This window comes from Mobula hypostoma, chromosome 27 (assembly GCF_963921235.1).
Source record: "Mobula hypostoma chromosome 27, sMobHyp1.1, whole genome shotgun sequence".
NCBI lineage: Eukaryota > Metazoa > Chordata > Chondrichthyes > Myliobatiformes > Myliobatidae > Mobula > Mobula hypostoma.
The window spans coordinates 18,086,374-18,113,293 of record NC_086123.1 but is presented as its reverse complement, the minus strand read 5'-3'; the positions used below and the strand labels follow the sequence as shown (position 1 = coordinate 18,113,293).

At 41.2% G+C, this 26,920-nt stretch overlaps 1 protein-coding gene and 1 pseudogene across 1 annotated transcript; both read left to right on the top strand.

The window, feature by feature from the left end:
- The first annotated feature begins 946 nt into the window (after positions 1-946).
- On the top strand, positions 947-1,993 carry LOC134338370 (hydroxycarboxylic acid receptor 3-like; annotated as a pseudogene).
- Positions 1,994-20,062: 18,069 nt separating this feature from the next.
- LOC134338318 (hydroxycarboxylic acid receptor 2-like) lies at positions 20,063-21,109 on the top strand. The gene has a single exon (XM_063034062.1). It carries the CDS (start codon positions 20,063-20,065, stop codon positions 21,107-21,109), a length of 1,047 nt encoding a protein of 348 aa, XP_062890132.1.
- Positions 21,110-26,920: the final 5,811 nt, after the last annotated feature.

Genomic DNA, 26,920 nt, shown 5'->3' with positions numbered 1-26,920 from the left:
CTGGCAGGTGGAAATCATGGTAAACGAGCTTGGAGATAATAATGAAGTCTTGCCTTCAAATAATCCTCTCTCTGCGGACCAAGGAAAGAGTGAGCCCATTAAAGGTGTTGGCAGATTTTGCAGATTTACTAAGGGCTTAAACAAATGTACAGAGGTAATCAGGGGAATGTCACAATGTCACTCTTTTTTTGCCAAGGAAATTGAACACAAATGTTGGGAGATCATGCTTCATTGATATGGGCAGCTGTTGAGATCATATCTGGAGGATGGAGTACAATGCCAATCTTCTTATTTGAAAGAGTTGGAAGTGTTTCCAAGAAAATATATTAGACTAAAACTTCATATGTGATGATTGTCTTATAAGGAAATTTCAGAAGACCTGCAATGTATCTGCTGGAATTTACAAGCAGGTTAGGTGAATAGACTAATAAATATAAGAGCTCACATGGTCTTGACAGGATTTCATTTTCAGTGCTTATTGAGGCATATAGGGCTACATAACCCACACTTGCTCCTCCTATTAATTGTTTAACCGTTCCCCTAGAAGCATTGTTACTTCCTGCTTGTCCTTTGTGGAGAGGCAAACTGCAGATGTCATTTCAGGCTTATTTATAAGGTCCTAAAAATCAACTGAGCAGTTTACCTTCTAGGCTGCTGGTGCAACACTCAACTTGCCTCACTTCCATTATGATAACTCTGAAATTCTGTACAATGTGCAGAATTTGTAGGAATTCATTTTGCAAATGGATCAGTTTAGCAAGGAGCTGTTGGTTCTGGTTCACAATCAGCAACCACGTGACCATATAACCACTAACTTCAGATAAATAACTTCCTGAATGTTCTGGCTTTGTTTTAGCTACACACATAAACTATGACACATTGTGGAAATACCCTTTAATAGACACCGTCCTTTTGCTTTCTCTCACTCTTCTTGCAACATTTCCAACTCTCTCCACGATGGGTAACGAGACTCATTTGTGCCCTTTAGTGAAGGACATTTATTCAGCCTACAATCCACCGATACTTATTTTAACATTTATCTTTGGATTAATTGGAAATATGATTGCCTTGTGGATCTTCTGTTTTCATGTTAAATCCTGGAGACCAAACACCGTCTATTCACTGTGCCTGGCGATTGCCGACACTCTGCTGATCTGCTGTCTGCCATTTCGAGCCGATTACTATGTACGTAGGAAGAACTGGATATTTGGTGATGTTGCATGCCGTCTGAAGGTATTCCTGATATTTCTGAACCGGGCAGAGAGTGTTGTTTTCCTTACAGTTATGGCACTTGATCGCTATTTCAAAGTGATCCATCCTCACCATAAAGTGAACAAGGACTGCAGTGAAGGTATCACTCGTTCTCTGGTTTCTAACAATGTTGATTTGTTTGCACATTCTGATAGAACCTCATACCTTCACACATAACAACGTAACTAACTGTGAGCCATTTAACATAACTCAGCCTCTAAGCCCCACAGCATTTTTGACCAGTATTATTTTTATTGTTTTCAAGTTTATTTTACCGGCTTCAGTGATCCTGTTCTCCACGTGCTGTATTATCTGGAGGCTAAAGCAGATGAAATCTGAAATGAGGGTTAAATATCAACGAGCTATGAGGCTTGTGATAGCTGTGGCGGTAGTGTTTCTCATCTGCTTTCTACCCACCAATATTGCTGTAATCGCCGTTTTAATTTCAATCAATTTAAGAGACTGTGGGCTATTTGACGTCTGCGCTCAGATATTCGACAATACATTGTGCATAACCTATTTGAACAGTGTGCTGGACCCAGTTATTTATTACTTTTCAAGTTCAGTGTTTAAAGAAACTTTGAAGAAAGCTCTTGTTTCTCATAATATCAGATTATTCAGATCAGGAAGAAAGCATTCATTGCATCCAAAGCAAGAAATCCAACAAGCTGTTGAACCTCAAAGATATTCAGTCTGCAACACCTTTGATCGCTTTCAAACGGAGTCAACAGAGAATATATGAATCCCAGCCAGTTATCTGCGTAATTTTTTCATATTTCCTCAGGCAGAAATGTGGCGATTATGTGCTGTATGAAATTACTTGCATTTATCCTATCTCTCTTTCATTGGGGCTATGATGACTGATCCCTCGGGTTTCGAGGATGAAGTTTCTAAGATTACCCACAACCAGCTACACTCATTTAGCTCATTTACGTGTTGCTAGAGAATATGATGCCAACATACACACAAGCTCATTGATCACATGATGGATTTCTGTGGAACTTTGTCAGGATCAAAGTGGACATTGTAAAGAAATAGGATGAGTGTTTCGATAAAAAAAGGGAAACCTGCCTAATATTACACTTTAAATCATCTCCACTAAAAAAAAAGTTGTGCGTTCATTAATTAATCAAGTTTGTTGTGATTTCTTTTGTAACCAATTGTTTGTTGCAAGTTATAAAAGCATTTTGAATAGATTGTAATCAGTGTATGCATTTCTGGTATTAATTTAACAACTGGGGGAATTTGGATCGTTTCTGCTGCTGTTTCATTGAAATGTGTAACACACAGATGGCAGATAACGCATTCTGCCTGTGCTGGTACTTTGAAACAGATTTCCACCCAGTGCCACACCTTTTCTCCATTACGCAGCTGTGTTTCTCCTTTTAAAAGATGTCTCTAGTTTTTTTTCCCTTCTGGAAGTGATTATGGGAAGTTATCGAATCATATGCAACACTCACAAAGTTCTGGAGGAACCCAGCAGGTCAGGCAGTACCGATGGAGGGGAATAAACAGGTGACATTTTGGGCCAAGACCCATCATCAGGACAAGTGAAGCTGAAGATCTGTAGCATCTGCAGAATCTCATATTCTGTTGACCAAATCGTATCCTGTGACTGGTGTGTTTTCAGGAATTTTGGACTAACGTGTAGCAGAGCCTACTGTGAAATCTATGTATTGTTTGCATGGGTTCAGAAATTGGGCATTTTTATTAACTGATGGCTGAAACTAGTCAAGGACAGCTGAGTGGAGTTTGAAGCCATTCGCAGTTTCCACTGCTGTGCCACAGGTGTGTGTGCATAGTGCGAGTTCTCCTGAAGTCAATAATCAACTCCTTTGTATTGTAGATATTGAGAGAGAGGTTACTTCCTTGGCACCAGACCATGAGCTCTTCCGCCTGCTCTCTGTAGGCCATTTCATCATCACTGGTTTATGAAATCAACTGCTGTGTCATGTCAGCAGTGAACTTGACAATGTAAACACCCGGATGTTTAGCCTTGAAGTCATGTTTGAGCAGAGTGTCAGCAGTGGGATTAACACACAGCTCGGGGTGGGTGCACTAGTCCTGAGGTTAATGGGGAAGGAGGAGATGAACAGGGATGTGCTTCCTGACTACCTGAGGTCTGTTAGTTAAGAAACCCAACACCCAGTTGCATAGTAGTATATCTGGATCGAGAAGTTTGCCAATGTCTCTATGCTTACCAAGCGGTTTGTAATCTCTCTGTAGCAAGTACAAAAATAAAGATAAAGATCGCTTTATTTGTTATATGTACATCAGTACATTGAAACATACAGTGAAACTCATTGTCTGCATCATCGTTTGCGAGGTGCTGGGGACAATCCACAAGTTCCTCCATGCTTCTGCTGCCAACATAACATGCCCAGAAATCATTAACCCTAACCTCGGAATTTGGAAAGTGGAGTGGGGTTGGGAGGGGTGGGGGGTGAACTAGAACATTGAGATGTTTCTACTCTTCACAATGTTTAAAAAAATGATTACAGGTTTGAAACAAAGTTGAACGGAATTGAAAGAAACCCAGGTATGAAACATGATTTATTGCCAGTCCATAAATTAGGGACAGTGTTTGTGAGACTGGTGGGATGGCTGCTGGAATCTTCTGGGAACCCAGTCTGCAACTGCATTGTCAGCTTGTGAACTGCCTGGGTTGTGTACAGTTGACAGGAATGGGGCCCTGCGTACCATGGAGACGAACTGTGTGTAAAAAAGTAAAATTTGACCAGATTCAGACATGTGCATATTGGAGATTCAAAATAGGCAAAAGCACTTTATTCACAGAATATATTTTGCTGTCTCCAATGATCATTTTCAGAAGAAAACTGGAGATATACTGAAGAAGGTGAAGTCTGACATGATTCTGGTAAAAGAGAGTGGTAGTTACTGGAAATCTGTAAAAAGTGCTAGCATTTGCATGATGGGTTGACTGACCTTCTTGTGGTGCAGGATTCTGATAAAGTGCATTGTCCTTAAACCAGATTACCCAATATGCTCTGTTTCCCTTCCACATTCCAAAGAGTTACGGATTAGTAGATGAATTGGTTACATTGCTGTAATTGGGCAGTGCCAGCTGGTCGGGCTGGGAGTGTCATGGTCTGGTCCTTTAACTACTAATTTCAGTTAATTTCCTTTCCCCATGTTGCACCGGGCTCCTTGATTAGGGCACCTGATCTTCATCTGAACCGGCAGGATAAAAACCCCGGTTTACAGCTACTTGGTGCGGGTCTGTCACCGTAGCCAGGGTGGCAATGAATGTTCCGAGCCGCCAAGAATAAGGGGCCGTCTTCTGAGCCGCCAAGAATAAGGGACCGTCTTCATGATCTTCTACTTGTCAAGATACCTATCGTCTGTTGTTGTTTTGTTACATACTTCATGGATATCTTGTGACTGTCTTATGAGGATGATGTAATGGTCTTGTGGAGAGCACATGATGTAATTTTCCCATCAGTGAGGTCACATGATGACCTGTTCTTAGTATGTATGTAAAAGTGTTACATACCTCAAGGAGATCTTGTGACTTTCTTGTGAGAATGATGTAATGGTCTTTTGGAGGTCACCTGATGTGATTTTCCCATTGATGTGAGGTCACGTGATGACATGTTCACCACGGGTAAAAAAGGGAAGACCTCTGGTGACGCAGTTAGTTTTTAGTTTTCCAGCGAGAATGTTCGTCATTGTCTCCAGTCTGTTGTGTATTTGTTTTATGACGCAGTTTCATTTTTAAAACGGAGTATTACGTTCTGTTGCAAGGTACAACAGTGCTGAACTGACAATTTCTGCTAGATGTGTTGATGTACTTTTTCAGTAGTACTGGAGAGAGAAGACTTCTTCAAAGTACAGGAGATGAAGGACGAAGAGAAGTGGGGAATGTTTGGCAGTTTAATAAAGGATTGACTTTATTGTGTCAAGAAGTAGCGACCTACATTGAGATAACTCTTGCCAAAAGAACAAGGAAGTTCATGCAAAGTGCTCTCTAGAAGTTAAGGTCAGTTGTTTTAAGCCGTTTATTTCCTTCATCGTGAATCCTTTGGACAGAGCCAGCAGGGAAGTCGCGTCTATGAAGAAATCCTTCTCCAGAGAAGTCTCTCCCAATTGAATGTATAAATCTGTTGGACTTTCGAATTTATCATTTTAAGAACTGTATTTGACTTTACCGCTTTAAGAACTGTTTTCGCATTTACTGCTTTAAGAATCAGTACCGAGTGACGACTTGTTGAACGGCCGCATAGCGGTTAACTTCTGGTTAAGGGTTTCGTTTGTTTTTATTGTTTATCCGTGTTTAATAATTGGTTGTTTTTATATAACCTGACTCGATTGATATTCATTGTTGTCGGTTACGTAACAAAAGAGACTCCTGATGTGACGCAGTTAGTTTTCAGTTAGTTTTGTGTTAAATACTCCGCTTTGCTGTGTATTCGGCTTATGACGCAGTTTTGTTTTAAAGTGGAGTTCTACTTTCTATTGTAAGTAGTATTGGTGAGTGAAGACCTCACCAAAGTGCAGGAAATCGCCGAGCCATAAGACCATAAGACCATAAGACAAAGGAACAGAAGGTGGCCATTCGGCCCATCAAGTCCGCTCCGCCATTTTATCATGAGCTGATCCATTCTCCCATTTAGGCCCGCTCCCCCGCCTTCTCACCATAACCTTTGATGCCCTGGCTACTCTGATACCTATCAATCTCTGCCCTAAGTATACCCAATGACTTGACCTCCACTGCTGCCCGTGGCAACAAATTCCATAGATTCACCACCCTCTGACTAAAAAAAAATTATTTGCATTTCTGTTCTGCATGGGCGCCCTTCAATCCTTAAGTCATGCCCTCTCGTACTAGACTCCTCCATCATGGGAAACAACTTTGCCACATCCACTCTGTCCATGCCTTTCTACATTCGAAATGTTTCTATGAGGTCTCCCCTCATTCTTCTAAACTCCAAGGTATACAGTGCAAGAGCGGACAAACGTTCCTCATATGTTAACCCTCTCATTCCCGGAATCATTCTAGTGAATCTTATCTGTACCCTCTCCAATGTCAGCACATCCTTTCTTAAATAAGGAGACCAAAACTGCCCACAGTACTCCAAGTGAGGTCTCACCAGCGCCTTATAGAGCTTCAACATCACATTCCTGCTCCTATACTCTATTCCTCTAGAAATGAATGCCAACATTGCATTCACCTTCTTCACTACCGACTCAACCTGGAGGTTAACCTTAAGGGTATCCTGTACGAGGACTCCCAAATCCCGTTGCATCTCAGAACTTTGAATTCTTTCCTCATTTAAATAATAGTCTGCCTGTTTATTTCTTCTGCCAAAGTGCATAACCATACACTTTCCAACATTATATTTCATTTGCCACTTCTTTGCCCATTCTTCCAATCTACCCAAGTCTCTCTGCGGATTCTCCTGTTTCCTCAGCACTACCGGCCCCTCCACCTATCTTCATATCATTAGCAAACTTAGCCACAAAGCCATCTATTCCATAATCCAAATCGTTGATGTACAATGTAAAAAGAAGCAGCCCCAGCATGGACCTCTGTGGAAAACCACTGGTAACCGGCAGCCAACCAGAATAGGATCCCTTTATTCCCATTCTGTGTTTCCTGCCAATCAGCCAACGCTCTATCCACGTATGTAACTTACCTGTAATTCCATGGGCTCTTATCTTGTTAAGTAGCCTCATGTGTGGCACCTTGTCAAAGGCCTTCTGAAAATCCAAATATACAACATCCACTACATCTCCCTTGTCTAGCCTACTGGTAATTTCCTCAAAAAATTATAATAGGTTTGTCAGGCAGGATTTTCCTTTAAGGAATCCATGCTGAGTTCTGCCTATTTTGTCATATGTCTCCAGGTACTCTGTAACCTCATCCTTGACAATCGACTCCAACAACTTCCCAACCACCGATGTCAAGCTAACAGGTCTATAATTTCCTTTTTGCTTCCTTGTCCCCTTCTTAAATAGCGGAGTGACATTTGCAATCTTCCAGTCCTCCGGAAACATGCCAGAATCTATCGACTTTTGAAAGATCATCGCTAATGCCTCCCCAATCTCCACAGCTACTTCCTTCAGAACACATGGGTGCATTCCATCTGTTCCGGGAGATTTATCTACCTTTAGACTATTCAGCTTCCTGAGTACTTTCTCTGTCATAATAGTGACTGCGCACACTTCTCTTCCTTGCCACCCTTGAGTGTCCGGTATACTGCTGATGTCTTCCTCAGTGAAGACTGATGCAAAATATTCATTCAGTTCCTCTGCCATCTCCTTATCTCCCATTACAATTTCTCCAGCATCATTTTCTATCGGTCCTATATCTACTCTCAACTATCTTTTACTCTTTATATACTTGAAAAAGCTTTTAGTATCCTCTTTGATATTATTTGCTAGCTTCCTTTCATAGTTAATCTTTTCCCTCTTAATGACCTTCTTAGTTTCCTTTTGTAAGCTTTTAAAAACTTCCCAATCCTCTGTCTTCCCAATAATTTTTGCTTCCTTGTATGCCCTCTCCTTTGCTTTAACTTTGGCTTTGACTTCTCTTGTCAACCACGGTTGCATACTTTTTCCATTCGAAAATTTCTTCTTTTTTGGAATATACCTGTCTTGCTCCTTCCTCACTTCTCACATAAACTCCAGCCACTGCTGCTCTGCTGTCTTTCCCGCCAATGTCCCTTTCCAGTCAACTTTGGCCAGTTCCTCTCTCATGCCACTGTAATTTCCTTTACTCCACTGAAATACCGACACATCAGATTTCAGCCTCTCTTTTTCAAATTTCACAGTGAACTCAATCATGTTATGATCACTGCGTCCTAAAGGTTCCTTCACCTCAATTTCTCTAATCACCTCTGGTTCATTACACTATACCCAATCCAGTAAAGCCGATCCCCTAGTGGGCTCAACAACAAGCTGTTCTAAAAAGCCATCTCGCAGACATTCTACAAATTCTCTCTCTTGAGATCCAGTGCCAACCTGATTTTCCCAATCCACTTGCATGTTAAAATCCCCACAAATATCACTGCCCTTCTATTTCCTGTTGTAGTTTATAGTCCACATCACTGCAACTGTTTGGAGGCCTATAAATAACTGCCATCAGGGTCCTTTTACCCCTGCGATTTCTTAGCTCAACCCATAAAGATTCTGCACCTTCTGATCCTATATCACCTCTTTCTAATGATTTAATATCATTTCTTACCAATAAAGCCATGCCTCCCCCTCTGCCTACCTTCCTATCCTTCCGATACACCGTGTATCCTTGGACATTCAGCTCCCAGAGACATGCATCATTTAGCCAGGTCTCAGTGATGGCCACAATATCATACCTGCCCATCTGTAGCTGTACGACAAGATCATCCACCTTATTCCTTATACAGCGTGTATTTAAGTAGAACACCTTAAGACCAGTATTTGGTACTTTTCGCTTTGATTTCGCTGCAACTTTATTGCACTGCAACTCATCCCAATGGCTACAAATTTGCCCCATCACCTGCCTGTCTTTCCTGACATCTTAGATTTATTTCTGTTTTCCCCTTCCTCCACTCTGGCATTCCGGTTCCCATCCCCCTGCCAAATTAGTTTAAACCCTCCCTAACAGCTCGATTAAACTTTCCCGCCTGGATATTGGTCCCCTTCGGGTTCAGGTGTAACCTGTCCTTTTTGAACAGGTCATACTTCTCCCAGAAGAGATCTCAATTATCCAAAAATCTGAAGCCCTGCCCCCTGCACCAGTCTCTCAGCCACGCATTCACCTGCCTGATCTGACTATTCTTGCCCTCGCTAGCACGTGGCACAGGTAGCAATCCCGAGATTAAACCCTGGAGGTCCTGCTTCTCAGCTTCCTTCCTAACTCCTGGAAATCTCTCTTCAGGACCTCCTCCTTTGTCCTATCTATGTCATTGGTACCAACATGTACCAAGACAACTGGCTGCTCACCGTCCCCCTTTAGAATATTCAGGACCCGATCCGAGACATCCCGTACCCTGGCACCTGGGATGCAACACATCATGTGAGTATCTATATCAGGCTCACAGAATCTCCTGTCCGTTCCCCTGACAATGGAATCCCCTATGACTACCGCATTCCTGTTCTCCCTCCTTCTCTCCTGCACAACAGCACCAGGCTCAGTGCCAGAGACTCAGTCACCGTGGGCATCCCCTGTTAGGTCATCCCCCTCTGCAGCATCCAGAACAAGATATTTGTTGCTGAGGGGGACAGCCACAGGTGTGCTGTCCACCATCTGGGCATTTCCCTTCCCTCTCTAGATAGTGACCCAGTTTTCTGACCCCTGTAGCCTAGGGGTGACACCTCCCTGTAGCTCCTGTCTATCACCTCTTCACTTTCCCTGATAAGCAGTAGGTCATCAAGCCGCAGCTCCAGATCCCTAACACGGTCTCTGAGGAGCTGCATCTCGGTGCACCTGGCGCAGATGTGGCCATCAGGGAGGTTGGAGGTCTCCCAGGATTCCCACATTTGACACCCTGAACAAAGCACTAACCCTGCAGGCATGCTATCTAATTCTACATGAATGAAACAGTAAAAATAAGTCTACTCACCCACTTACCTCGCCAAACAGATGAACTTTTTAAACCGTTGCCTGTGAGAGCCCTGCTGTTCCTGTCTGTCTGGGCCGATTCACGGGTGGGGGGGGGGCGGGAAAAAAAATTGGTGCTTTGCTTTCGCCTCTTCCCGTTTACCGCCAAAGCTCGTTGAAGCCAAAGCCCTACTCTCTGCTGCCACTCACTCCGCTGCCCGCTCCGACAGCTGTCCGCTGTATAGGGTGGTCTCCTTTTTAAACTCTCTGTGCTGTCCTGTTGACGTCATGTGCCTGCGCAGTCTCGTCCTTCTTGCACTCGAAGAAGTTTTTTAAAAAACTGCCTTCCTTCAGAATTCAGATCCCACGACGCTCTGTAGTCCCGATCCAAAAGACACCGTTGGTAGCAACTTTCCTTCTTAAATTCTCCGTGCTGTCCTGTTGACGTCACGTGCCTGCGCAGTCTCATCCTTCTTGCACTCGAAGAAGCCGAGTAAAGCTGATATCATTTGGCGGTTTTGGAAAGGATCGACCTTTATTGAATCTTCGTTCAAGAAAAAGTGACCTGCAACTGAGATATCCCCTACTTAAAGTAGTGCAGTGTCGATCCTCCAGAGGAAAAGGTCAGTTCCTTTAAAACATTTTATTTCCATTGTCGTGAATCCTGCAGACAAGGCAGCTTCCGGCTGGGATCAGCAGTAACGACAAGTCTTCGAGGAATTCTTTACTTCAGGAAAGTCTCCCATAATTGACTGTAAATCTCTTGGACTTCTGAATTTACCATTCTAAGAACTGTGTTCGAATTTACCACTTTAATAACTGTTTTCACATTCACCCTTTTAAGAACTTTCCCAGAGTTGTCGTATGGCAGTTAACTTCCGGTTAAGTTAGTCGTTTAAATACATTTCGCTATTTTGAGCAAAGTTTAATAAATGTTTGTTTGTTTTTATAAAACCTGACTCAATTCTATATTCCTTGTTGCCGGTCACATGACATAATTTGGGGGCTCATCTGGGATTTGTTCCGATTTTGAGCTTAAGTGCATGTTTATTTATCAACCTGATTTGGAAAAGGGAACTACCCAATACTTTTGTTTGATTGGTCTGTGGGTGGTATTCCGCTGCAATGAATATCGACGACTTTATGAATTCGCCTGACCCGGAAGAATTAGTGAAGGTGAAAAAACTGTTGTATCGGAGATTGCTAGTAGGTTGGATCTTAAAGGAATTACGAAGGTTACAACAAATCCCGTAATTCAGAGCAAAATTGCAGAGCATTATATAAGTTTGGGAAAGTTTGATGATGAGGTGTTAGGGAGGTTTGCAATGAGTACACTGGAAATGCTGTTACATCTTGAACAGATAAAGATTGAACGATTTAAAGTGGAAGTGGCTGAAAGAGAGGCAAATAAAAAGAAGGAGTTTGAGCTAGCAATGGAGAAATTCAGGATGGAAAATCAGTCCTCTGGTTCCAGGAAACAGTTTGTTGCTAGTTAATGAAGCAGAAGTGGACAAATATTTCCAACATTTTGAAATTGTTGCTCTGAGTTTAGAGTGGCCGAAAGAGAGATGGTCAGTGATGTTATAAAGTGTAATTAAAGGCAAGGCACAACAAGTTTATACAGCTTTAAATGCTGAGCAAGCACTTGATTATGATATTGTGAAACAGCATATATTGAAAGCATATGAACTGGTTCCGGAAGCTTATAGAGAAAGATTCAGAAATTTGAAGAAATCTGTGGAAAAAACTTACATGGAATTTGCCTATGAGTAATCTGTGTGTTTTGAGAGATGAGTTTCCTCTAAAAATGTGAATGGGGAGTACAATAAATTAAAAGAGTTGATTTTACTGGAGGAATTTAAAAGGAGCATTCCTGTTGAAGTGAGGACATACTTAAATGAAAGGGACACTGCTACATTGCAGGAGTCTGCTAAATTAGCTGATGAGTATGCTTTAATTCATAAGAATAAATTTTCTCCAGGTAGGACTTTTAAAAGGAAAAATAGCACAGAGAGTCAAGGTAAACCAGAAATTACATCTGAAGTTAGTGAGAAGGGTAAGGATGAAGGGAGACATGTGAACATGTGAAGGAAAGACATTTTGGTCCTGTTTGTAATTATTGTAAGAAACCTGGACATGTGATAGCTAACTGTTTTCGATTGAAAAAGAAAGAGAAGGAAGTAGTCCCAGATGCTTGTGTGCAGCATATTGAAACAGCTGTAAATCCACAGAGTTTGATAAATACCACTGAAAATTTGTCAGAGTCTGACCAAGTCAAGAGGGGATATGAACATTTTATAACCGAAGGATTTGTATCTTTGCAAGAGGGATCTAATCCAGTACCAATAAGAATCCTTAGAGATACTGGAGCTTCTCAATCACTAATGTTAGACAGTGTTTTAAAGTTTAGTTATGAGGTAAACTATATAAGAGGAGTTAGGAGTGCCTTTATGCTGGTACATTTGCATAGAGTAAATTTAAGGTCAGGGTTAGTTACAGGGCCTGTTAAAGTAGGACTACAACCCCATTTACCCATGAATGATGTTTCTCTTTTGTTAGGGAATGACTTAGCAGGTGGACAAGTTTTTCCTGAAGTTCATTTGACAATAAAGCCTAATTCTGAGGAACCACAGCGGAATTCTAACACAGATTCTTCCTGTGTTGTAACCCAAGCTATGGCTAAAAAGACTGATATACAGGATGAGGTTGTTACCCATGACTGTTCAACTCAGGATGTGAATATTGAGGATGTGTCAGAAACTCTATTACCTTCATTATTTGATTAGGATTTTGGTAGTAAGTCTGACCATTAAGATTTGTCTTTATCTCGGAAGGTGATGATAGCAGAGCAGGGTAGAGATCCTGAGACAGTTAAATTAAAGGAACAAGTTCTTCCAGATAGTGAAATTGAGAAGGTGCCAGTAGGATATTATTTTGAAAAGGAAGTGTTAATCAGAAAGTGGAGATCCCCTACAATTCTTGCAAGTGAGGAATGGGAAGTTAATCACCAGGTAGTAGTTCCTAAAGTTTATTGAAATGAGATTGTAACTATGGCTCATAGTATGCCTTTGGGTGGCCATCTAGGTGTAAATAAAACTATGAACAAGGTTATCAAACATTTTTACTGGCCTAGTTTGAGAAAAGATGTGGCGACATTTTGCAGGACATGTCATACTTGTCAAATTGTGGGTAAATCTAATCAAGTTACTCCAGTGGCTCCACTGCAACCAATTCCAGCATTTGGTGAGCCGTTTTCCAAAATTATTATAGATTGTGTAGGCCCATTGCCAAAAACTAACACTGGACATCAATATTTGCTGATCATTATGTGCACAGCGTCTGGGTTATAACAGCCAAATCTGTAACAAAGGCTCTTATAAAATTCTTTACTTATTTTGGGTTGCGTAAGGAAATACAATTGGATCAAGGTAGTAATTTTATGTCTGGATTGTTTCAGCAGATAGTTTATAAACTGGGAGCAAAACAGATGACCTCATCTGCATACCATCCAGAATCACAAGGAGCCTTGGAGAGATTCCATTCTGCCCTCAAATCTATGATTAGGATGCATTGTGTGGAAAATGAAAAGGACTGGGATGAAGGCGTACATTTACTACTTTTTGCAGTACTTTATACTTTAGTGTCACCAAACAATTGATACTAGAACATACAATCATCTTAGCGATATCTGATTCTGCACTTCCCGCTCCCTGGATTACAAATCGATAGTAAATATTAAAAATTTAAATTATAAATCAGAAATAGAAAATAGAAAAATGGAAAGTAAGGTAGTGCAAAAAAAACGAGAAGCAGGTCCGGATATTTGGAGGATATGGCCCAGATCCAGGTCAGGATCCGTTCAGTAGTCTTATCACAGTTGGAAAGAAGCTGTTCCCAAATCTGGCTGTATGAGTCTTCAAGCTCCTGAGCCTTCTTTTGGAGGGAAGAGGGACGAAAAGTGTGTTGGCTGGGTGGGTCATGTCCTTGCTTATCCTGGCAGCACTGCTCCTACAGCGTCCCGTTTAAAGTGAGTCCAGGACGGAAGATTGGTTTGTGTGATATGTTTCGCTGTGTTCACAATCTTCTGCAGCTCCTTCCGGTCTTGCACAGGACAACTTCCATACCAGGTTGTGATGCACCCTAGAAGAATACTTTCTACGGTGCATCTGTAAAAATTAGTGAGGGTTTTAGGGGACAGGCCAAATTTCTTTAGTTTCCTCAGGAAGTAAAGGTGTTGGTGGGCCTTCTTGGCAGTGGACTCTGCTTGGTTGGACCAAGTCAGGTAATTTGTGATATTGACTCCCAGGAACTTAAAGTTTTTGACTTTTTCCACTTGCTCACCACCGATGTAAATTGTACGAGAGGCAGTACAGGAATCTTGTAGCTTGGCCAAGTAAAATTTTAAATTGGCTCAGGAGAAGATGAAAACTTGGTATGATAAGGAAGTTAGAATGAGGTCACTTAAGCCTGGAGACAATGTGTTGGTTATTTTCCCAGTGCAAATGAACCTATTACAAGCTAAATTTCATGGTCCTTATGAGATTGAATCTGAAGTAAATGATGTGGATTACGTGATAAAAACCCCAGATCAAAGAAAGCTAACACAGCTGTGTCATATAAATATGATAGAACAGTATTATGAGAGAGAAGCTGCTACTATGACTGTTGTGGTCAATAATAAATCTGATCTTTCTAAAAACTTAATGGATGATTCATCTGAAACTCATTTTAAATCCAACATTATTTCTGCCAGGTTACCAAATTCAACAATTCTGGAAAATATTGATGAGAAATTAGCTCATTTACAGCTAGAGCAGAGTGAGCAGATAAAACAGTTAAATTTTAAATTTAGGGATTTATTTCCGGATGTTCATAGAAGAACCACTGTAGCTTCACATGATGTAGATGTTGGAGATGCAAAACCCATAAAACAACATCCGTATTGGATGAATAGGGAAAAATGTGAACTTGCTGAACAAGAAATTAAGTATACGTTCGAGAATAATATTATTCGACCTTCTAATTCGTATTGGAGTTCACTGTGCATTATGGTGCCTAAGCCAGACAATAGTATTCGGTTTTGTACAGATTACAGGAAAGTGAATGCTGTGACAAAAACTGATGCATATCCAATCTCTAGGGTAGATGATTGTGTGGATAAAGTTGGACAAGTAAAGTTCCTTACAAAGATTGATTTGTTAAAAGTGTATTGGTGTGTTTCATTGACAGATAGAGGTAGAGAGATTTCTGCATTTGTAATCCCATCTGGGTTATATGAAAATAATGTTCTTCCATTTGGGATGAAGAATGCACCAGGTACTTTCCAATGAATGATTAATAGTGTGATTCATGGGTTAACAGATACAGATGCCTATATTGATGATTTAGTTACAGGAAATAATACTTGGAAAACACATATTACTGCAGTGGAGAAACAATTTGAAAGACTTTCAAAAGCTAACTTAACTATTAACTTTGCTAAAAGTGAATTTGGTCATGCCACTGTGACTCACCTTGGTTATGTTGTAGGTCCGGAGAAAATGGTTAAGGAAATAAATCAAACTCCAATTTAGCAACAAAATTTGATGTTACAGGAGTATAATATTTTGATAACTCATATTAAAGGTAAAGATAATGTGTGATCGCTGATTGTCTATCCAGATGTTAAATGCACAATGTAAATTTTTTTGTGGAGTGGTATTTTAACACTTGTAACACTCCTGTATATTAGTTTCCAGAATGCCGTATGATAATACTGTGTATGTTGTAAATTTTGTACATTTGGTTATTTTTGTAATTAGTTAATTGTTAAAATTTTGCTCTTAAAAGTCCAAACATTTTTTTTGGAGGGAGGTGTTACATACTTCATGGATATCTTGTGACTGTCTTATCAGGATGATGTAATGGTCTTGCGGAGGTCAGATGATGTAATTTTCCCGCCAGTGAGGTCACATAATAACCTGTTCTCAACAAGTATATAATAGAGACTCCTGATGTGACACAGTTAGTTTTCAGTTAGTTTTGTGTTAAATACTCCACTTTGCTGTGTATTCGGCTTATGACGCAGTTTTGTTTTAAAGTGGAGTTCTACTTTCTATTGTCAGTAGTATTGGAGAGTGAAGACCTCACCAAAGTACAGGAATTCACTGAGTCGAGTAAAGCTGATATCTTTTGGCGGTTTTGGAGAGGATCAACCTTTATTGAATCTTTGTTCAAGAAAAAGTGACCTGCAACTGAGAAATCCCCTGCTAAAGTAGCGTAGTGTCGATTCTCTGGAGGAAAATGTCAGTACCTTTAAAACATTTTATTTCCATTGTCATGAATCCTGCAGACAAGGCAGCTTCCTGCTGGGATCAGCAGTAACAACACATCTTCGAGGAATTCTTTACTTCAGGAAAATCTTTCATAATTGACTGTAAATCTCTTGCACTTTCGAATTTACCATTCGAAGAACTGTGTTCGAATTTACCACTTTAATGAACTGTTTTCGCATTTACCCTTTTAAGAACTGTTCCCGAGTTGCCGTATAGCATTTAACTTCTGGTTAAGTTAGTAGTTTAAATACATTTCGCTATTTTAAGCAAAGTTTAATAAATGTTTGTTTGTTTTTATAAAACCTGACTCAATTCTATATTCCTTGTTGCCGGTCATGTGTCAGTGTGTTTTTGTCATCTCATGTCCAGCTGAGTGTTGCTGGACGTTTTGCCGCTGCTCCGAGCTGGGATGTGAGTGATCTGTCATTGTTTTGTTTTGAAGGCTCCGAGTCCCAGTCAAGTGATTGCTGGCTGTTTGCCGCTTCATGAGCTTCTCCATGTCAAGATACGTATTGTCTGTTATTGTTTGGTTTAGTCGTCTCGTTTCCAGCTATGTAGGTCTGGCCATTTGCCGCTACTCTGAGTTGAGAATTCTGTCTCTTCGTGTCCCAGTCCAAGTCCAGGCTCTGTGTTCCAGTCAAGTCCAAGTCCAGGCTCTGTGTCCAAGTCTAGTCTAAGTCCTGGCTCCGGGTTCAACTCAAGTCCAAGTCCACCTCTGTGTCTAGTCTCCATGCCTGTGTCCTGCACTTGGGTTTGGTTCCTCCAGCTGCCCATTGCAACAGGAAGGGCCTGTTACCGTACTGTATCCCTAAATAAAATAAAATTAAAAAGGTATTAGAGAATATTCAGGGGCAGAGAATGAAACCATTATGATAACCTCCTGGACTCTGGGCATGATAATGGAGGATCATTCCATTGCTGTCACAGGGTACGAGAGTTGACCTGCTGGGGTGAGTTTTGAGGCTTCTGTACCCTCTTTCTGATGGCAGCAGTGAGAAAAGAGCATGTCCTGGGTGGTTGGCGTTCCCTAATGATGGATGCTGATTTCCTGAGACAATTTTCCATGTAGATGTGCTCAATGGAGGGGAGGGTTTTACCTGCGATGGGCTGGCTCGTATCCATTAACTTTTGCAGGGTTATCCATTCAAGCCAAACACAGAAGTTTTTCATCAAATCAAAGCTTTGGAGCACATCATCCTTACACACAAGCAGCTGAGGAAGGGCCAGAAATAAACAATGTTTTGGGTAAAGGGGTGGGATAAAACGATTAAATAAAAGAAATTCCATGCTGCGGTTCTGGATAGCACAGTAATATTAGCCGAGTGTTTAGATATTAAAATACTTTACATTTATTTTGGAATATTGATAAAAAGGCACAAACAAGGCATATCTACAGGTTAATATTGCAGATTTTTACTGATATTTCTCTACTTTTTTAATTAGTTTTCCTCTTTGAGTTGAGGATGACTCATTTCTGTTCCACTTAATTGGGTTCCGGGATAGTTGAAGAGCCCCACTATGGGAAATGCAAACTTTCCCACGGACAAAAAAAGCAGGTGTTGAATGGATGAAGTCCTGACGAAGGGTCTCGGCCTGAAACGTCGACTGCGCCTCTTCCTATAGATGCTGCCTGGCCTGCTGCGTTCACCAGCAACTTTGATGTATGTTGCTTGAATTTCCAGCATCTGCAGAATTCCTGTTGTTTGTGTTGAATGGTGAGTTGTTTAGAATGCTCTGTGTTATTTTCACTGTTTATGCTTGGTCACCACATACTTTGGTCATACACTTATCCTCAGTACCCCTGAGAAGCCCCTATCCATTTTGAACAGTGATGGGCCAAGGATTCACATGCATTGAAGGAGGATCTATACTTTTTCAAGTAGAGTTTGAGAAGGTCGTTGAATTTTTTTTATGAAACCTCAATTATTTAGAATAATGTTGCCTATTTTAGGAGCCTGGCATGGATCGGATATAGCCGACTCACCGGTGAAGTCTAAATGTGATGACAGCTTCATTGCTGGTAAAGTTTTCCAGGCGAGGACACCGGGGAGAACGCTTTGGTTTACCGAAAGTATTCTGTGCAGGATTCGGAGGATTTTATGAAAATCACATTGATGCTACTTCTTCAGTACTTTAAAGTGCCTCCTGTACTTGTCTGCAAGAAAAACAGGCAGGTGGGAATCATGGTAAACTTGAGCTTGGAGATAATAATGAAGTCTTGCCTTCAAATAGTCCTCTCTCTGTGGACCAAGAAAAGAGTGAGCCCATTAAAGTTGTTGGCAGATTTTGCAGATTTACTAAGGGCGTAAACAAATGTACAGAAGTAATCAGGGAAATATCACAATGTCACTCTTTTTTTGCCAAGGAAATTGAACACAAATGTTGGGAGATCATGCTTCATTGATATGGGCAGCTGTTGAGATCATATCTGGAGGGTGGAGTACAATGCCAATCTTCTTCTTTGGAAGAGTTGGAAGTGTTTCCAAGAAAGTATATTAGACTAAAACCTCATATTTGGTGATTATCTTATAAGGAAATTTTGGAAGACATGGAATGTATCTGCTGGAATTTAGAAGAGGTGAATAGACTAAAAATATAAGAGCTCACATGGTCTTGACAGGATTTCATTGAATTCCTGACAGACTGTTTTTCAGTGCGTATTGAGGCATATTGGGCTTGTTACGTACCCCGTAACTGGGTTGCCAAACCAGCAGAAATGGATCACTCAGTTGGAGTCTGGATTACTAGAACTAAGAAAGTTTTATTAAAGAAACAAGCAACACAGTAATCGAAAGGATAATAAATGCAACAGTTCAGCAATGATAAACACACATGTGCACAGAATTAAAATAACAGCATCAATCAAGCTCTATCGTTGTCTAGGGGTAAATGACCAATTTCAAAGTGACACAAAGTTCAGTCCAATTTAGTAGTTCTGTTCGCAGTAATCGTTGCCATGGCGATGGACAACGTGGGGGGAGAGAGAGCGAGAACGACTGATCATTCAAAAACGGCTTCCACTCACAGACCGGCGATATTGCTCACAAGCAGCTTCCGGGCGAGTCCTTTGTGATGTCACCTGAGGTTACTGACTGTGACCCCTCCTCCAGATGCGGTCAATCCTCTGCAGTGAACCCAGCACCCAAGCAAGGGCGGACACACACCGGGTTCCCGCTGATCGTACCTTTCCACCCTGTGAGTTTAACGTCCGATACTTTCCACCGACTCGTGAGAGGCGCACCACTTCCAGGGTCTCGTTACCTCGGGTGTCGTGTGTGTCCTGCCTTAGCGAACCTGTCCCTTTTTATCCCCCTGCTGGGGCATCGCCTGTCCATCACTTCAAACAGTTCAGGGTTCAAAGGGGGAGCCGCTCCAGACAGCTCTCTCTCCCGTCCCTTCATTACACATCTCCAAATGCTGCTTCATTGTTCCTTATCTCTCTCTTGAAGACAGGTGGCAGACCTGTCACACATCTTATCTATGTGTATTCTTGTCTCAGGCTACATAACCTACACTTGCTGCTCTTGTTTATTGTTTAACCGTTCCCCTAGAAGCATTGTTACTTCCTGCTTGTCCTTTGTGGAGAGGCAAACTGCAGATGTCATTTCAGGCTTATTTGTAAAGTCCTAAAAACCATCTGAGCAATTTACCTTCTAGGCTGCTGCTGCAACACTCAACTTGCCTCACTTCCATTATGATAACTCCGAAATTCTGTACAATGTGCAGAATTTGTAGGAATTCATTTTGCAAATGGACGAGTTCAGTATGGAGCTCTTGATTCCTGTTCGCAATCAGCACAAATAACCACTAACCAGATAAAAAAAAATCTCGTGAATATTCTGGCTTTGTTTTAGAAACACCCATAAACTATGACAAATAGTGGAAATTCTCTTTAATAGACTGTGTCCTTTTGCTTTCTCCCACACCTCTTGCAACATTTGCAACTCTCTCCACGATGGATAATGAGACTCATGTATGCCCTTTGGTGAAGGACATTTATACAGCCTACAATACACCGATACTTATTTTAACATTTATCTTTGGATTAATTGGAAATATGATTGCTTTGTGGATCTTCTGTTTTCATGTTAAGTCCTGGAGACCAAACACCGTCTACTCACTGTGCCTGGCGATTGCCGACACTCTGCTGATCTGCTGTCTGCCATTTCGAGCCGATTACTATGTACGTGGGAAGAACTGGATATTTGGCGACGTTACGTGCCGTCTGAAGATATTCCTGATGTTTCTGAACCGGACAGAGAGCGTTGTTTTCCTTACAGTTATGGCACTTGATCGCTATTTCAAAGTGATCCACCCTCACCATAAAGTGAACAAGATCTCTAGAAGGACTGCAGTGAAGGTATCACTCATTCTCTGGTTTCTAACAATGTTGATTTGTTTGCACTTTCTGGTAGAACCTGATACCTTCACACATCACAATGGAACTCACTGTGAGCCATTTAACATAACTCAGCCTCTAAGCCCCACAGCATTTTGGACTACTATTATATTTATTGTTTTCAAGTTTATTTTACCGGCTTCAGTGATCCTGTTCTCCACGTGCTGTATTATCTGGAGGCTAAAGCAGATGAAATCTGAAATGAGGGTTAAATATCAACGAGCTATGAGGCTTGTGATTGCCGTGGCGGTAGTGTTTCTCATCTGCTTCCTACCCAGCAATATCGCTGTAATCGCCGTTTTAATTTCAAGCAATTCAAAAGACGCTGAGTTATTTGACGTCTGTGTTCAGATATTCTACAATACACTGTGCATAACCTATTTGAACAGTGTACTGGACCTTGTTATTTACTACTTCTTAAGTTCAACATTTAAAGAAGCCTTGAAGAAAGCTCTTATTTCTCATAATATCAGATTATTCAGATCAGGAACAAAGCATTCATTGCATCCAAAGCAAGAAATCCAGCAAGCTGTTGAACCTCAAAGATATTCAGTCTGCAACACCATTGATCACGTTCAAACGGAGTCGACAGGGAATATATGAAGCTCAGCCAGTTATCCGAGAAATTTTTTCATATTTCCTCAGGAAGAAATGTGGCGATTATGTGCTGTATGAAATTGCTTGCATTTATCCTATCTCTCTTTCATTGGGACTATGATGACTGATCCCTCAGGTTTCGAGGATGAAGTTTCTAAGATTACCCACAACCAGCTACACTCATTTAGCTCATTTACGTGTTGCTGGAGAATATGATGCCAACATACACACAAGCTCATTGATCACATGATGGATTTCTGTGGAACTTTGTCAGGATCAAAGTGGACATTGTAAAGAAATAGGATGAGTGTTTTGATAAAGAAAAGGGAAACCTGCCTAATATTACACTTTGAATCATCTCCACTAAAAAAAATTGTGTGTTCATTAATTAATCAAGTTTGTTGTAATTTGTTTTATAACCAATTGTTTGTCGCAAGCTATAAAAGCATTTTGAATAGATTGTAATCAGTGTATGCATTTCTGATATTAACTTCGCACCTGGGGGAATTTGGTTCATTTTGGCTGCTGTTTCATTGAAATGTGTAACAACACAGATAGCAGATAACGCATTCTTCTTGCGCTGGTACTTTGAAACATATTTCCACCCAGTGCCACACCTCTTCTCCATTACGCTGCCATGTTTCTCCTTTTAAAAGATGTCTCTAGTCTTTTTTTCCCCTTCTGGAGTGATTATGGGAAGTTATCGAATCATATGCAACACACAGAAAATTCTGGAGCAACTCAGCAGGTCAGGCAGTATCTATGGGGCGGGGAGAATAAACAGTTGACGTTTTGGGCCAAGACCCATCATCAGAACAAGTGAAGCTCAAGATTTGTAGCATCTGCAGAATCTCATATTCTGTTGACCAAATCATATCCTGTGACTGGTGTGTTTTCAGATATTTTGGACTAATGTGCAGCAGAGCCTACTGCGAAATCTATATTATTTGCATGGATTCAGAAATTGGGCATTTTTATTTACTGCTGGCTGAAACTAGTCAAAGACAGCTGAATGGTGTGGTTTGCCAATGTCTCTAAGTTTACCAAGCGGTTTGTACTCTCTGTGTAGCAAGTACAAAAATAAAGATAAAGATCGCTTTATTTGTTACATGTACATCAGTGCATTGAAACATACAGTGAAACTCATTGTCTGCGTCATCGTTTGCAAGGTACTGGGGACAGTCCACAAGTTCCTCCATGTTTCTGCTGCCAAAATAACATGCCCAGAACTCATTAACCCTAACCTCTGAATTTGGGATGTTGAGTGGGAGAGGGGGGGTGAACTAGAACATTTAGATGTTTCTACTCTTCACGATATTTAAAAAATGATTACAGGTTTGAAACAAAGTTGAACAGAATTGAAAGAAACCCATCAGAATAATGTTGCCTATTTTGGGAGACTGGCATGGAACAGATATGGCTAACTCACCGGTGAAGTCTAAATGTGATGAGAACTTCATTGCTGGTGAAGTTGTCCAGGTGAGGAGAACACATCGGTTTACCTATAGTATTCTGTGCAGGATTCAGAGGATTTTTATGGAAACCACATCGATGCTACTTCTTCAGTACTTTGAAGTGCCTCCTGTAGGTTGTCCATGTCTCCAAGACAAACAGACAGGTGGGAATCATGGTAAACTTGAGCATGGAGATAATAATGAAGTCTTGCCTTCAAATGATCCTCTCTCTGTGGATCAAGGAATGAGTGAGCACATTAAAGGTGTTGGCGGATTTTGCAGATTTGCTAAAGGCTTAAACGAATGTACAAGGAGTAATCAGGGGAATGTCACAATGTCACTCTCTTTTTGCCATGGAAACTGAACACAAATGTTGGGAGATCATACTTCATTGATATGGGCAGCTGTTGAGATCATATCGGGAGGGTGGAGTATAATGCGGATCTTCTTATTTGAAGGTTTTGGAAGTGTTTCCGAGAAAGTATATTAGACTTGAAATGTGATGATTATCTTATAAGGAGAGTTTGGAAGACCCGGAATGTATCTGCTGGAGTTTAGAAAAGGATAAGGCGAATTGATTAAAAACATAAGAGCTCACGTGGTCTTGACAGGATGACTGTGGAAGGGACATCTCTTCATTATGAGAATCCAGAACTAGAGATAACTTTTTAAAATTAAGATTTTCTCTACTTAAGACAAAATGGTGCAACCATTTTCAAGCCCATGAATCTTTGAACTCTGTTCCTCAAAATCTGTTGAAAGCTGAGCTTTTGGGTAACTTTAATGCAGAGAAGTATAAAACGTGTTTGAAATGCTGCTGCAGTTAGACAGGAATACCAGAAGAAATTTTACAAACCAATCAGTCGTGACCTTAAGACATACTGAAGCAGGCCTAACTCCATTCCTAGGAACGGAGCACTGAAGAAACAGTCCGTAATGATTTCACTGAAAGCAGAACAGGCACTTTGGGCTACATAATGTTCTACATGAGTTCTATTCAAAAGGTTCAAAGGAACATCGAAACAAGCCCGATGCATTTTGGAAACAAGTCCTGTGGACTGATGAAGTTAAAATAGAACTTTTTGGCTGCAATGAGCGAAGGTATGTCTGGAGAAAAAAGGGTGCAGAATTTCACGAAAACTACCCCTCTCCAACTGTTAAGCACAGGGGGTGGATTGATCATGCTTTGGGCTTGTGTTGCAGCCAGTGGGACGGGGAACATTTCACTGGCAGAGGGAAGAATGAATTCAATTAAATACCAGCAAATTCTGGAAGCAAACAGGTGACATTTTGGGCCAAGACCCATCATCAGGACAAGTGAAGCTGAAGATTTGTAGCATCTGCAGAATCTCATATTCTGTTGACCAAATTATATCCTGTGACCGGTGTGTTTTCAGATGTTTTGGTTTAATGTATAGCAGAGCCTACTGTGAAATCTATGTATTACTTGAATGGATTCAGAAATTGGGCATTTCTATTTACTAATGGCTGAAACTAGTCAAAATCAGCTGAATGGTGTGGTAGATATACCAAGGCCATTGTGTCAAAGTTTGCAGTGCTGGATAATCCTCTGTCTGGAACTGTCCGCACAACTGAATACCAATAATACTATTGTCATATGTTCAATTTTACAGCATGAGAGTTTGTGCAAGATGGGCACTCCTAGGAGTTTGAAGTCGCTCGTAGTTTCCACTGCTGTGCCACAGACGTGTGTGCATAGTGCGAGTTCTCCTGAAGTCGATAATCAACTCCTTTGTATTGTAGATATTGAGAGAGAGGTTACTTCCTTGGCACCAGACCATGAGCTCTTCCACCTGCTCTCTGTAGGCCATTTCATCATCACTGGTTTATGAAACCCACCACTGTCATGTCAGCAGTGAACTTGACAATGTGATCATCTGGATGTTGAGCCTTGAAGTCACGTTTGAGCTGAGTGTCAGCAGTGGGATTAACACACAGCTCGGGGTGGGTGCACCAGTCCTGAGGTTAATGGGGAAGGAGGAGATGAACAGGGATGTGCTTCCTGACTACCTGAGGTCTGTTAGTTAAGAAACCCAACACCCAGTTGCACAGTAGTGTATCTAGATCGAGAAGTTTGCCAATGTCTCTAAGCTTACCAAGCAGTTTGTAATCTCTCTGTAGCAAGTACAAAAATAAAGATAAAGATCGCTTTATTTGTTACATGTACGTCAGTGCATTGAAACATACAGTGAATCTCATTGTCTGCGTCATCGTTTGCGAGGTGCTGGGGACAGTCCACAAGTTCCTCCATGCTTCTACTGCCGAAATAACATGCCCAGAACTCATTAACCCTAACCTCTGAATTTGGGATGTGGAGTGGGGTGGGGTCTAGAACATTCAGATGTTTCTACTCTTCACAATGTTTAAAAAAATGCTTACAGGTTTGAAACAAAGTTGAACGGAATTGAAAGAAACCCATCTATGAAGCACAATTCATTGCCAGTCCATAAATTAGGGCGAGTGTTTGTGAGACTGGTGGGATGGCTGCTGGAATCTTCTGGAAACCCAGTCTGAAACTGCATTGTCAGCTTGTGAACTGCCTGGGTTATGTACAGTTGACAGGAATGGGGCCCTGCGTACCATGGAGACGAACTGTGTGTAAAAAAGTAAAATTTGACCAGATTCAGACATATGCATATTGGAGATTCAAAATAGGCAAAAGCACTTTATTCACAGAATATATTTTGCTGTCTCCAATGACCATTTTCAGAAGACTCCTGGAGATATACTTAAAAAGGAGAAACCTGACATGATTATAGTAAAAGAGAGTGGTAGTTACTGGAAATCTGTTCAGTGCTAGCATTTGCATGATGGGTTGAGTGGCCTTCTCATGGTGCATGATTCTAAGAAAGTGCAATGTCCTTAAACCAGATTACCCAACATGCTCTGTTTCCCTTCCACATTCCAAAGAGTTACGGATTAGTAGATTAATTAGTTACATTGCAGTATTTGGGCGGTGCCAGCTGGTCAGGGTGGAAGTGTCAGGGTCCGGTCCGTTACCTAGTCATTTCAGTAAATTTCCTTTTCCCCGTGTTCCACTGGGCTCCTTGATGAGGGCACCTGATCTTCATCCGAACCGGCAAGATAAAAACCCCGGTTTACAGCTACTTGGGGCGGGTCTGTCACCGTAGCCAGGGCGGCAATGAATGTTCTGAGCTGCCAAGAATAAGAGACCGTCTTCTGAGCCGCCAAGAATAAGGGACCATCCTCATGAGCTTCTACTTATCAAGATACCTATTTTCTGTTGTTGTTTGTGTTTGTCGTCTTGTGTCCAGCTGAGTGTTGCCGGCCGTTTTACCGCTGCTCCAAGCCGGGATGCGAGTGGTCTGTCGTTGTTTTGTTTTGTAGGCTCCGAGTCCCAGTCTAAGTCAAGGCTCTGAGTCCCAGTCAAGTGATTGCCAGCCGTTTGCCACTTCATAAGCTTTTCCATGTCAAGATACGTATTGTCTGTTATTGTCTGGTTTAGTTGTCTCGTTTCAGCTGAGTAGGTCCGGCCGTTTGCCATGACTCGGAGTTAAGAATTCTGTTTCATCATGTGCCAGTCCAAGTCCAGGCTCTGTTTCCAAGTCTAGTCTAAGTCCTGGCTCTGTGTTCAAGTCAAGTCCAAGTCCGCCTCTGTGTCTAGTCTCCGTGCCTGTGTCCTGCACTTGGGTCCGCTTCCTAACAGGAAGGGCCTGTTACCGTACTGTATCACTAAATAAAATAAAATTATAAAGGTATTAGAGATTATTCAGGGGCAGAGAATGAAACCATTATAATAATATCCTAGACTCTGGGCATGATATGGAGGATGATTAGATTGCTGTCACAGATTAAGAGAGTTCAATTGCTGCTTGCACAAATATTTGTGTTTGTGAATTGTAGGAATCTCGAGTTCAATGTACATATCATTTATTGCACTGAATCCATCAACTACTAAAAGTAAATCTCTCACTCAGCTGAGTTTCTATAGTTCCAAAACTGGAATGGATTAAAATGTTACAGTGGGCATCCTTCAATTCTTCAGCAGCTGCAGTACTTCCTGACAGGGGTTACATGGTTACCCTCCAGCGATCTGACAATGACGATGATCATCACCATGGAGAAAGTCGCACAGGCAGAGTACAAAGTTCAAAGTTCAAAGCAGATTTATTATCAAAGTACATACATGTCACCATATACAATCCTGAGATTCATTTTTTGCAGGCATACCTACTAAATCCAGAATAGAATAATAACCATAATAGAATCAATGAGAGACCGAACCAACTTCAACCATTTCAACCAGTGTGCGAAAGACAACAAACAAAAGAAATAATAATAATAAACAAGTAAGCAACAACTAGGAAGAACATGAGATGAA